Below are 13,686 nucleotides of genomic sequence, written 5' to 3'. Positions count from 1 at the left end.
TATTATTATAATAAAAGCCTTTTGTTAAACTTTAACTTTATTTAACCAATTTCTGTAGAGTTGCATATAGTAGATAATTTTTCTAAAAATAAGATCATAAAGAGGTTTCACTTCTTACAAGTGTACACTAGTACACGCACATTTTGTTAATTGTATGATTTAATATACTCTAAGCTAACCTACTAATATAAAATTTAGGCCATTATTGTAACTAACTCAATAATTTGTATAACGCTCTGGCGCGCGCGCAGTCATGTTGAATACGGTTGAATTCACAATGCATTGAAAGCATTGTTAGGTGCCTATCTCGTAAATCCGCTGTTTTGCTGTTTTTTTCTTGCTTATATATTTATGATATATTAATTACTTATTTTACTTTTATAAGTTTGTTTATCTAAATTGTCATACATTTAAGAAAAAAGATTTTCAAAAGGATACCGTAGGTATATATATAGTATTTTGTATGATGTGGTAAACTCGAATAATTAAATAATCAGCCACAATATAGACCTATGCTAGGCATTTATTATTTCTGCAGTAAATCATTGTCACCCTTTCGTTCTAACTGTAAGATGCTTACAGTGTAATAAAGATGGTTTGTTTTCCTAGGATTACGTCCACCTTCATAGATTCTATCTTAATTACAAAGATTCCTCCTTCGCCTAACCAGAGATTATTAAAGGAAATTTTTATTATGAAGATACGCCTTTTTGAATCTGGAAAATGCTAATAGTTTGATAAACCGGAAAATGTCTTACGAAAGCTTCATCATAATCTCGATTAAGATCGAATAGAGGACTAACGATCATACTTTTATGCGTTAGCTTGGATATTTTAGAGTGTAAACATTTAATTTGCGTAAATTAAAATTATTTCACACAGATAATAATTAGTGGTTTAAACTAAGATGTCCGGACAAAACATATCGCTTTACATATTTTATGATAAATAACAGAATTAGTTAGTTTAACAGGATAAGTGGTAAAATTTTACTCATATCAATACTAAGAGACCCAAAATAAAATTGAGCATAACATGTATAAATATCTTGCACGTCTGTCACTGTAAGTAAACTACTTGATGACAAATAAAAATGTGTGCGTGTACTAATGTACACACGTAAGCAGTGAAACTTCTTTATGACCTTATCTTTCGAAATATTATCTACTATATGCAACCTTACTGAAATTGGTTAAATAAAGTTACATTAGATAAAGTTTAACAAAAGGCTTTTATTATCATACAAACAATATAATTATTTAATTTTACCTTATTACTACTAAGATTATTACAGAATTTCATTAAGTAATTGTAATATAATTATTACTATTATTGTTATCGTTATTATATATGTTTGCTATTAATGGCTTCGAATCTCTTAGAATCAACCGTTGTAGGGACAAGAAAAAGAGGGCGCGTAACCGAAAATGTGACGCGTAACCGGTAAGTATGACGCGTAACCGAAAAATGTGACGGTAAATTTTTTCCCAATGTCGATAAAGAAGGTTCCCTTCAAAAACTATTTTGTAGAGAAAAATAGGCAATTTGATCCGACAGTAGGAAGTTATAAATACTCCCGAATTTACTATAGTTAATCATGCCCAAACGGCATCTTTGATGTACCGAAAGAGTCAATTGACATTTCCTATTGCGTAAACTATTGTTTTTTATTGGTTATTGTCAGTAATTGGTCACACCCACAGCAATACCATTATTTAAGAATACAGATTAAGACAATTATCCCTTTTCTTGCACACATGCTGCAATGTTTTGTTTGATATATATTTTTATTTTACGAAATTTTCGACTGACGTGACGATCTTTACAATTTCGCCCATATTGACTCCACATACCTACCTAGCTTTTCGCAGCAAATTCGTATAATTTGACACCTATAAGAACCAGATCCTTTCACAGACCCAGGAGCACACCCACACAACCCCGAAGACTCCACAAAAGAGGGCCCCCCACAATAGAGACTTCGGAATTTTTTTTTTTAAATTTTGACTAGTAACCTCTAGTAAACAACTTTTCTTTTGATATATTTTTATGTTCGTTATTAAAATAATCTACTTGGTTTTAGAATAAGTCGATTGAAAAACTCGACTGAAAAAAAAATGTTTTTTGGTAATAATTTGGGGCTCCACTCCTTTATTGCACCCGGGCCTCCACACCGGCCCTGACGTTTGCTACAAAATTATCTACTCGATTCGTTTATGCGTCTATTATTTGCGAGAATAAAATACGCATTAGCATAAATATGAATAAGATTTTTATAAGGTATAAAGTTTAATTACTGTTATTTTATTTATATGGGTCCACATCATTGATCTACTGCAGAGACATAGTATTGTCTTTGGTTAACATAGCTTTTACACATTGAAAGAAAACAATTTTTTAACCGGATTAAAGCATTAGTCGATACCAACTCCGGGGAAATCAATACAGATAACACAACTTTCTCTACAGCTGTGATACTTTTGACATTCAACAACTTTTGTCTTGATTTGTCCAACGTACGCTGTTAAGCACGCGAAACGTCGGAAAAATTTATGTAATATAATAATAAACAAATAGCTTTAATCCGGTTAAAAAAATGTTTTCTTACTACAGAGACTTTATAGAGACCATCCTCTCCATCTTGACGTCTGATGATCCACTACACGGCGTTTTTTAATGCTCTTTCTGCCGCGCACCACCTCTTTGTGGAACCAGCTATCAGTAGAAGTATTTGCAGGGAGTATTGCACCTTTTAACAAAATTCATATTTCGTGTACCACAGGCATCCCAACATTCCATTTGTCCTTTTTGGAGAACGCGTTTTGGACAAAATTCATCGATTCACCTTGAGCATTCTGATAAACGAGCTGGGTTACGACGAGCATAGTTTCTATCCTCACACTTTGAAAATTGATTTTCGTTTAGTTTTTTTTAACTTGATTGTTTTAGCTAAATTTTATTCTATTTTCTCTTCGTGTATGTTATGTTTGCCTTGCTAGTCACATTAAAAATTGTACTTTATTTTTCTCTTACCAATGTATCAGTGTGCCGAGCGTTGGCAAGCTTTTATAAATAAATAAGATACGTCTCAAGAACTGAGTGCGAGTTTAAAAATTGTTATTGTGTTGGATACTCGATAACCTTGTGTAAAGCACAGCTATAAAATAGTAGAGATTTGTAGACACCACATAAGTACTTTAGTTATAATAGGTAATTCGACTTCCCTATAATTTAAATCCTCATAAAACTGAATTCTATCACTCCTCCTTTACTGTGCAAAGTACCTAACTATGGAATTCCTTACTTCTTTAAATATCAGACGAGCTCAGTCTTTAAATTTATTTGACCTTTTTGATCATTTTTCTTCTGCCTCGTAATTAGCTACTACTTATATATTTTAATTGTTACTCAATTAACCTTTGGATTAGCTTTTACATTTTTGTTTAAACGTATATTATTGTTATTTTTAGTTTTTACTTAATTTTAGTTAAAGGTAGCGTTATATGTGTTTTTGATACTTATTTATTACACTTCTTGTGCTTTTCCTCTGTATGTGACTTATGTAATCTACTTTTTATATATGTATGTTTTTGTATAAGATAACAAAGTGTAATTAAATAAATCCTTAAGCAATAATAATTCCTTTAAATTTCCTAAGGGCGGTACCTCTGTTTCCATGAACTACACAAATACCATTGTACTCATTTAAGCACCCCACGCCTAGAAGCGCGACGAGGTATCGTTATCATTCGTAGGTACATAATCAAAAGGTATTTAAAATGAGATCTGTTAATAAAATCACTAGGTATTTCCAACCCTTATTAATTTCCTATTAACTTTAAGATGCTTTTTAAAACAGCGGATAAATACGTCCCGAGTCTGGTCCATAAGTCTGCATCTCCAAGGTTTTAAGATTTGTATAACCATACAAACTTTCAGTATTTTCCATAGATTGTGCTTATTTTTTTTATTACTCATATTTGTGTTACACAAACAAATCCGGACACATCTAAGTACATACGTTTCGCATTCCTGACGCCAAAACGAAGGACTGTGTTTTGGCAACACTATTTCTCAATCTATAGAGATTGTCAAACTACTCAGAAACAAACTTGCAAATCACATAGAAATTACGCTAGGCAAATTGGATTTCGATTCTATAGGGGCCTCACTACGTATCATGGCAAGACTTTGAGGTTACCGTGACCACGCACGCTGAAAAGCACGCGAAACGTCGTTAAAATTATCTAAATAATAATAAGACATAGCTTCAATCCGTTTAAAAAGTGTTTTCTTAACACAGACACAGCCCACAATCATAACAACTCAGCTACACTCTTAAATACATGCGCATATATATATATACACTTATTCACACATTCACTCATACTTAATGTCTTATAAATCATAGTTGTAACACTAAAATTCCTTTTTTTAAATCTGTTTTTAAACATGTACCATGTACCACGGAATCATTGTTATTTAGTTACCCACAACACAGGGACTCCCTAGTGACTAGCGATATATGAATTCTGTCACAACCCTTTTGTTATAAATAAAGTTTATTTTATTTTATTATTACATCCAAAAGTACCAATTAGTTGTTTTAATGGTAGCGCCATCCATTCGAACAGTTTTTAACCACATGTTATTCGTGGTTCAAGGATAAGACTAATGTATTATAAATAACAAAAACGGTGCCAATTACATACAACAGGTTATTATAAAATCATTTGCTAAAGGCTGGAATTAGCAGTGGATTTGTGATAACGATAGGCATATAATTGGATAGGTAGGTAATAGTTTATATATATATATTTGTAGAATAAATATAAACATTTATTTCTTACTAGTTTTTCTCTCTTGTGTGTATTCCTTCCCAGCTTGTGTTGAAGGTACTTCGAAGAAGGCATCTAGAACTAAGATGTCACGGCGGTGTGAAGTCACGACCTCTAAATATGCTCTTTTCTAACACTGTTATCTTTACAGTTCATATAATAGAGAAGACACACAGCCCGTTTTAAAAATAGACAAAGGATTCTCTTAAATAAAACATCTTAGCGCAGACAGAGTATTTAATTTCACAAGTCGGAGTTATTCAACAGCCAAATGGTTATAAATATGACAATGACAATCTTAAAATAACATTATTTACAGCAGAAGTTAGAAAAAAAATGTTGATGAATTGGTTTTCATCTTATTTACTATTAGGAGAACCTTTTCTATTTCGTAGAGCAATACATATTAGTATAGTGTCCCCAGTTTGTAGCTATATCTAGTAATTAAATTTTATCATCGAACAAGTTATATTATAATGACAGCTGATGAATACGGCTGACTATTGCAATGATTCAAGTATTTCTTTTCTTGATATGTGTTTAGACAATATTAATGAATCAATATTGTCTAAAGGATTGCTTAATTATTTTATTCATTTAAGTTGGACAAGTATTTTCTAATTAACAGTACAGTTAATTGAAGATTTCAAGAACAGCTTCAGGACTACTCTTATTAGTATTTTATGTTCAAAGAAAATGTTATTTAATGAGAAGTTTCAAGCTCAGAAAGCTTCATTAAATGTCATAGCATTATTTTAACAGACGGTTCAATAATTATAAGTAATAAATCGTCAGATCTTATAAAAGCTTTAAGTTGTTTGGTTAATAAAAATAAAGATTATAGATGGTATGGACACAACTCTAAATATGTTGCCAAACGAATTACAATTCAAGTAATTTTGATCAGTTAATGGATTGGATATTATAGTTAATGTAAACTTCTAGTTAAAATTACTTTAAGTATATGGAAATAGAATGTATGAAAAGTAAAAAAGGATTTCCTAGCTATCATATAATTTAAATGGTTACATAATATAAATATACATACATAGTACAACAATAACGTTTTAGTTTCCACAGCAAAGAGACACTGACATCTCGGCACGTAACTTGGCGAGAATATTTGCAAAAACCTTTAGGTCTAGTAAGGTAACGACTGAGCATCTCTTCCCATGTTATTTGCCGAGTACTACACATAATATTGTTTTTCGAATTAGTAACACACGTGAGACAAGCAGTGTTCAACATTCGATAGGAATTTAGCAGTTTTTGGGATATGTGCCGTTGGGGTGTAGAGCTTGGGGCGTTTACCGTCCCAGACCAGTCCAGAGCAGGCCCGGGTCGTGGTGATTCGCCCCCGGGTAGCTGCCATACGCCTCCAAGTCCGATCTGCGGTTGTAAGATCTACATACAAAGGTATTTTTAGATTGTATACAAAGAGAGAAGAGGAGAATTGCAATTACTTTTTATCCTAGCGTTAAAACAAATTGATAGAAAGAGACGAACGACTATGTTATAAAACTGTGATTTAGTTGCAAACAAAAGATTACTTAAAATTCATGTTTATGGCCGTAAGAGTCGTAAAATTCAGATTTATATCTACGTGAAACTTGTTATCAATATGTAGGATAAATAATCTTGAAAAACCAATAATATTCAATCGTAGCAAAACTTTTAAACTCAATAAGGATTATTTTGAATTCAATTGAATTTAAAACTAAAACCTTGACTCCCACTTCTTACCATGCACTGCCATAAGAGTCAAATCCTAAATGTAAAATCTGAAGAATTTTTGTTCTACATACAATAAAATGACGAGGCTGCAGAGCAAGGGAAAATAATAAAAAATATAACTCCAACAGGCTTTGATTTTGTTCCCTTTGGAGTAAATATTCTTGTGCAGTGTGGTTTAAGTGGACAAGCGTTATTTAAATATTTAAGTCAGCGGCTGGTAGATATTACTATGTAAGTTGATACAAAATTCTTCTATATAATTTGTGTGTTGGAAATAAAGAAACTTGTCATATTTACCTATCCCGTGTTATTTGATAAGGGCTAACATCAATTATAAATTATAATAAATACTTAATATTTGAAGTTAAGAAGAATTATGATCCTCACCTGATATTACCGGTTGGACGCAAAGGTCTCAGAGCGTGGAGGCGCCGCATGCCAGTTCCACCACCGCCTCCTCCTGGGAAGTCAAGCATAAATTTGATTCGTCGTCTCCTACTGTGTCATTGTTATTATTTACTGCTTTTGTTTCTTCAGTTAATTTTGGGTTCAAATCCAGTGCAATGGACAATTATAAAACGCCACGATTTCTAAGATTATTTTTAATTTTCGGTATTGCTTAAAGATATAGTATAAAGTAACGGTCTTGCGCCTGCGCTTCATTCATGTCACACATCCGTTCCATTGGAGTGGTTATGGAATAGTGTATTTGAGGCAGACACTTGTGAACTATATTCTGTCTGAGTTCATTCCCAGTTCAGCCAGTCTCAATAAAGATTATGAAACTCGGCTGAAGAACTTTTGTGACACAGAATCACTGTAAAAACGGATTATCAGTTTAATCTATATATTGATACAATTTGTGTGCTAAATTTCGTTACTGTATATAAGACTTGTATAATATATACCTGGGTAAATAATGACTACTCTTTATTATTTTCTTCTTGGATATTTCACTTTTTAAATACTGTATATAAGATCTATTAATTATAAACATCCGCACAATCAGCCATATAAAACTAGGTATGCAAATTTCATTCTCGCTTTCATAAAGTCATACATGAACAAAGTCAGTCTAAAATCATTTTTTCATATAGGTAACACAATAAACGTCAAAAAAGAAATGTACAATAAATGCTTCTAATTTCAAGAGACTGGAACGGAAGAGAATTACTGGCAATAAACTCTCCGCCACTCTTTTTTGCATAATGTAATAAGAATAACTTGAGTTATTTAAATGTCAAACTTATGGTCATAATATTCGCCAACACTATGAAGGTTGAACAAACAAGACTTCCACACAAAAAACGCCTAAACCTACCATCTTCCCGATTTCAAATACATGCATCAAGCCCACGAGTCATGTCAATCAAAATTTATAATAAACTACCTGAGACACTAAGAAATGAAAAAGAGATACATATATTTACAAACAAACTAAAAGAACTTCTTATACGCAAATGTTATTATAGCGTTAATGAGTACCTAGAAGATAAAAATATAGCTTAATTTCATAATTATTAATCCCTAAATATTCAAAATTAAATAAAATAAATTTTATTCTATGTAATTGGTACTAGCCTGGAGTGTGAAGTTTTATGTGCTATTTTGTTGCTATTAATTATGTTGTATAGGTTTTGTAATGCCTTCTTTTGCTGTGCCCTAACAGGGTCCATAATATTGTACCTAGCTTTAAGGATCATAAACATCTTTTGTAACGTTATGGAATGCAAATAAATACATGAAGGCACTTTGCCTTTAAAAAATTAATCACAATGATAGAATCACACGGCAGTGATCTATAAGAAACTTCTAGGAAGGTGATTAAATAGTTTGATAGCCCATGGTAATACTTTTTAATGCAAATAAAGATAATGTTTTTATTAAGCGCGTGTTTCGAGGTAAAAGGAATGAATCCTCATTACTCTTCATACTTCGTACGTCATACGTTTTCTCGTTAGAAAGTTTTATCGGCAGTTGCAGAGGCACTACATAAGTTTAATTAGTTACGTGTCGAGTTTGTATGGACTCGTATTGTAGTTGTCTATTTACAAGTTTGATTAAAAATCTATACTTCCGTCAACCGCCAACCGCCTGGTTGTGCTACAACTCTTGGGTCATGGCCTCAAATTTGTATAATTTTTTTACCTTTATATTGGGTGATTAGCTTTCCGTGTCTGACATACGCCACATATTTTTTAATCTAAGGCATGCCATTATCATCACGAGGTTTTACGAGCCACGAGGTACAAACTAGTTTTAAATGTGCACATAGAAATCCATTTTTGTCGGGCTGTAATTCGAACACAGTAACTAAGCATAAGAGACGCACAATGAAGCCGACAGAATAGAAGTGCGGTGACAGAACTCGAAAAATTTTAATCCCCTAACATTTCTTTGCGATATTCGATATTTTTAATTTTCATTTTAACGCGCGAAAAAGTAATATTATTTGGAAATTAATTTAATAGGCTTGTGTTAGACAGTAGATCATATAACAAAGGACGAGCAGGGTTTATGAAGGTCTATTAAAAATAGCTTGGTTTCCGTCTCCATTTGTAATTTGTCCGCGTTCAGTGTGACGACCTTACACGTGGGGAGAATGCGATAAATAGTTACATTTTTTACAAATTAGAACTTAAACGTTAGAACAGCCAATATCGGGTACGTAAAAATAAGTACATTCTCAGCAAAAAAACGATTCTAGTCAGAATTGGATTCGTGTAGGCGGTGATGTTAGTTATTTAGAATGTGTATTTGCGTATTGTTGACACGAGAATGTAAGTGTGTGCTCCCATTTCACCATGCCTACTGCTGATAGAGATTAGTTTTTATGTATTTTTTTATTATAGTTAATTACTTAAAAATGTCACGTGGAACATGGTGTAATGGTTGCAGCTCCTTACAAACGTTATGTAAAACGAGAATTTGGCGATTAAAATGAGTGGCGGAGAGTTTATTGCCAGTTCTTCTCTTCCGTTCTACGCCCTTGATTTGAGAACTGGCAGTAAACGTAAAATTAGAAGCATTTCGTATAAATTTCTGTTTTTGATGTTCATAAGTGTACATTGTGTTACCTAACTAAATAAATGATTCTTAATTTGATTCAAATACATTTATGACATACGGGAGTTATATTATACGACCAGTATCCCCAAGACCAGGTGGAGGACCTACAGATTATTGAGCTCATCAGAGGCAAGGGTGTCTTACACGTCCTTACTCGGAAGAACTTGTAAAAATTCAATGGCATTTATCTGGGACTAAAACCCAACAACTTATGTGACAAATAAATAAAGACAAAGAGGTACAGGTTGGTTTTAAAGATTAAAAAAAATACTAAATAAATTTTACGAGTAGTTCCCAAATCTATTACAACATACATCATAAGGAATAATTAATACCGAGCTACCAAAATCGTAAGAAACCACAACCTATAAACATATTTATTAAGCTATAAATCATAACCTTTAATATCGATAAACAATGAACTGGGTTTTCCTCGTCACAATGATGCCTTCGTACGTCAAAGTGTATGCAGATCAGGGTTTTGAATGACAGTACTTAAAAGCCAAAACATGTTAAATAACTCCCCTTTTTCATATACTATGATATATTGAAGTATAATTGGATATTTTGCATAAAACGAGCAAACGGAAAGGTTTTTTTAGAACTTAGCTGCGTCTGTTTCATTTACATAAGATTATAAGTAATCTAATAATAATGCTGAGTATAACTTATAAAGAATATTTGTGAAAATCCTGTATAAATACTGCTTAAAGTATGCGTTTTTCCCAGCTGTGCGCCGATGGACTTTCTTTCTATGTGAGCACTTAGCATTCGCTCGAACGGTAAAGAAAAATGTGAGGAAACCTGCTAGCCTCAGACCCTAACAGTCGACAACGTGTCAAGTACAAGAGGTCGATCACCTACTTGCCTATTAGACAAATGATCATGAAGCAGATACAGAAAGGGAGGCCCAGACTTACTTCTTTTATTACAACTGCTATTCTTAGTTTGGAGGGACCCATTTAGTAGTATTTACATATACAGATATCGCCTAATACTATATTGGGATCAACCACAAGATTTTGTATCGAAGATGGCTGGAGTACCGAAGAGTGTTTGATGCGAATCACATTTCGGAGATCAAAAATCCTTACCAGATGAAGGCGCGTGCACTACTGTTGGTGGCTCCTGGAATAGCGTAGACCTTTGTTCTGGTGACAGTGACGCCAGCGTCTCCAGGTTGTCTCTGAGCGAGTCGAAGAATGAACCCACATCGTTAAGTACACCTGGGGAATTTTTGCTTTGTGGTCAATGTAAAATTTTACGTTTTATATGAATTGTTAATTTTATGCGTACCTAAAAGAATACACGAAATCGGCAAACGTCTGATCTTAAGTGTTGGAAACATGGACACGCTCAATACCAGAAGGCAAAAAAAAATAAGTTTAAGTTACTAAGTTACTGAAGGATAAAGTGGCATTACATAAAAAAAAAATTAGATTAATTTAGAAAAATCTTAAACATTACCTTACTAGTATAAACGTCGTCAAAAAGTAACTGAATCTAAAAATATTCCTTCAAAATTATTTCAAATAAATGTTTAATTTTAATATGATTTATGTCTAAATTTGGTGCTTCTATGGTCAGAGTTTATTGAACGCTTATGAATGAACATTTAAAGCCTATTAACATTGACTTAATTTTAATATAGAAACGTTATTTCATTATTAGAAGTAGGTATAATATGAAGAATATATCGTTCAATGTTAAAACGGTAAAACTCAACTTAAAAATTTAATGGCCGATTAGTTAACGACTGATTATACGTTCCGGTTCGATTCTATAAATAAGTTGGTCCTAATCGGTTTCTTGAGCATTTTCCCGAACACTTGTTTTTCTTCACGTCAAGACACACAAAATAAGAAGTAGCTAGAGTTGGCTATCGCTAATTACCAATTATGATTAAAAAATATTTTAGTCTTAAGAAACCAACAACTGAACTGTTAAAGTTTTATTTTCGATTTCCTAGATATTCCGATGTAAGAAAATTGCCAGAAATGGGACAGACTCAAAATGAATCCTAGTAACATTGTTACAGTTGCTCCATTCGATATTGTACGTTGGTGTAAAGTTACAAAGCGTGCATAGCTTTGTCCGGGACACGTCATTACAGAAGTTATTTAGGAGTAACTTGATATACACGACATTTATAAATGTCTATTCTGTTTTCTGTGTACAACGCTTTGATTTAACTTGAATTTGTAAATAGTATATACGAGAACATAATATATTACATTTTAAATGTTATTGCAGCAATTTTTGGGCGATAACGTAAACTATGGATTTCCTGTGTTTGATTATCGGCAAAACAATTTATGTTTCGCACTTCTAAATAGGATGAGGTATCTATGCTTAAAAAGAGGCAGCAATATCGTCGCTTCGTTAAGGTAACTAAATTGTAAATGTTGCATATAATTATATTTAAACAAGGATCATTCACGTCTAATTAAGATCGAAGAGAAAAATCGACAAATTTGTCTTTCGTTCCTTTTCAAATCAAAAGCTTTACATACTCTTACTTTATTTATTAAACCATAATATCATCGTAAACCATGAAATTGCCGCATCGACGCTGCTTACCGACGCCGACATACGGCGCGACTGCCTTACCGAGCGAAGGCGTGGGCTGCCGGCGTCTGCGCCCGTTCAGCGCCGTGGCCACCGCAGACCGCTTCTCCGAGGTGGACCTGAGACATATGCACAGATACACATGACACTTTTACCTACCTAGGAAGTATTTGATGATGAATTAATGAATGGGTAAAGCGATATTGTAAAATAAACATAACTTAAGTCTAAGCCTATAAAACCCATGACAGAACACTCGCGATGTTTACCACCGTAGGAATGTGTTAATTGCGTATATAGAATAACAATATTAGTGTTGCGATTCGCACGCTTGAGCCATTAAGTCAGTACTGCTCACCACTGTTCAAATGTGAAAATAATATTGATATAATAGTATTGTCTTTTGTTAAAATAGCTTTTACACATTAAGAAAAACACTTCTTGAACGGATTAAAGCTATTGTTAGTAAAAACTTATAATTATTAACATAATTCTAAATTTTAATTTGTTTCCGACGTTTCACGTGCTTTTCAGCGTTATATAAGCACGCGAATCCGTTCAAAACGTGTTTTTCTTAATAATAGATACTATTATGCATATCGTACGGTTGGGGTATGGGGTTCAATCCATATTTATGCTGCAGAAGCGGGGTGTTTGGGGTATTGGTTGTGTTGCCCTGAGTACGGAATAAGTTAAGGAATTAAATATTATCACACTATCTGGTCAATATATTCTTAAAGCCTTGTTGTATGTACAGAATATAAACGATTTTAAAAATGATGACTTTTACCATAATACTCGATCGGGAACTAATCTAAGCGTACGACCAACCATGCTCCATAAGAATGAATCAATTTAACATCTTTTATGTTGACGTTCATAATTGTACTTGGTTACATATATGAATAAAGTTATTTTGAGTTTGATTTTTGTATATTATCATTACTGATTGTCACGTAAAGCTTGTCACGTTGGGAAACACGGCATTAGAGTCTTACAGGAAGGTTCAAGATGCGCCCTGAGCCGGAAAACTTACGGAGTTTACTTTTGTCGGAACGTATTAATAAATTTGTGAGTGAAAACTTCACTATCGTAAGTACCACACTGGGATAGTTTCGGTCTATGAAGGTTTCTTATATATTAAACAATTAAAAAAAGTAATTATGTATAATAAAATTTAAACAAAAATAAGCTACCTTAACTCATCTTCAAAGCTGTCGTCATTGAAATCTTGATTCCTGTACCCAACATCTTGGTCACGAGGCACCCATCGATTGTGGAGTAGCCACGGCTTCTCCGATAGTAGACGAAGTAGATCCAAGCCATGGATCTTATTTTCTTTTGTTTGGGCTTGGGTGAATGTGGCCCCTGAGGACACAAATTAGTTTATTGTGATATTAATGCATTCAAAATGGATTATTTTATAGCTATGAGTTCCATATTTGGCGTAGATAATAAATATGTCTCTGCGAGACCT

The 13,686-nt window shown here is 33.1% G+C and overlaps 1 protein-coding gene across 1 annotated transcript in view; it reads right to left on the bottom strand.

Annotated features, from left to right (window-relative positions):
• Window positions 1–6,955: 6,955 nt before the first annotated feature.
• The window catches only part of LOC123706802, a 28,631-nt gene continuing 21,900 nt past the window's right edge, over window positions 6,956–13,686 (bottom strand). The window contains exons 3-6 of the mRNA XM_045656254.1: window positions 13,406–13,577; window positions 12,222–12,328; window positions 10,736–10,867; window positions 6,956–7,032 (exon numbers count right to left, since the gene is read on the bottom strand). Of these exons, the coding sequence (XP_045512210.1) occupies window positions 6,956–7,032; window positions 10,736–10,867; window positions 12,222–12,328; window positions 13,406–13,577 (488 nt within the window). The remainder of the gene's footprint in view (window positions 7,033–10,735; window positions 10,868–12,221; window positions 12,329–13,405; window positions 13,578–13,686) is intronic.

This window comes from Pieris brassicae, chromosome 1 (genome assembly GCF_905147105.1).
Source record: "Pieris brassicae chromosome 1, ilPieBrab1.1, whole genome shotgun sequence".
NCBI lineage: Eukaryota > Metazoa > Arthropoda > Insecta > Lepidoptera > Pieridae > Pieris > Pieris brassicae.
This window is presented reverse-complemented; position numbering and strand designations above follow the sequence as displayed.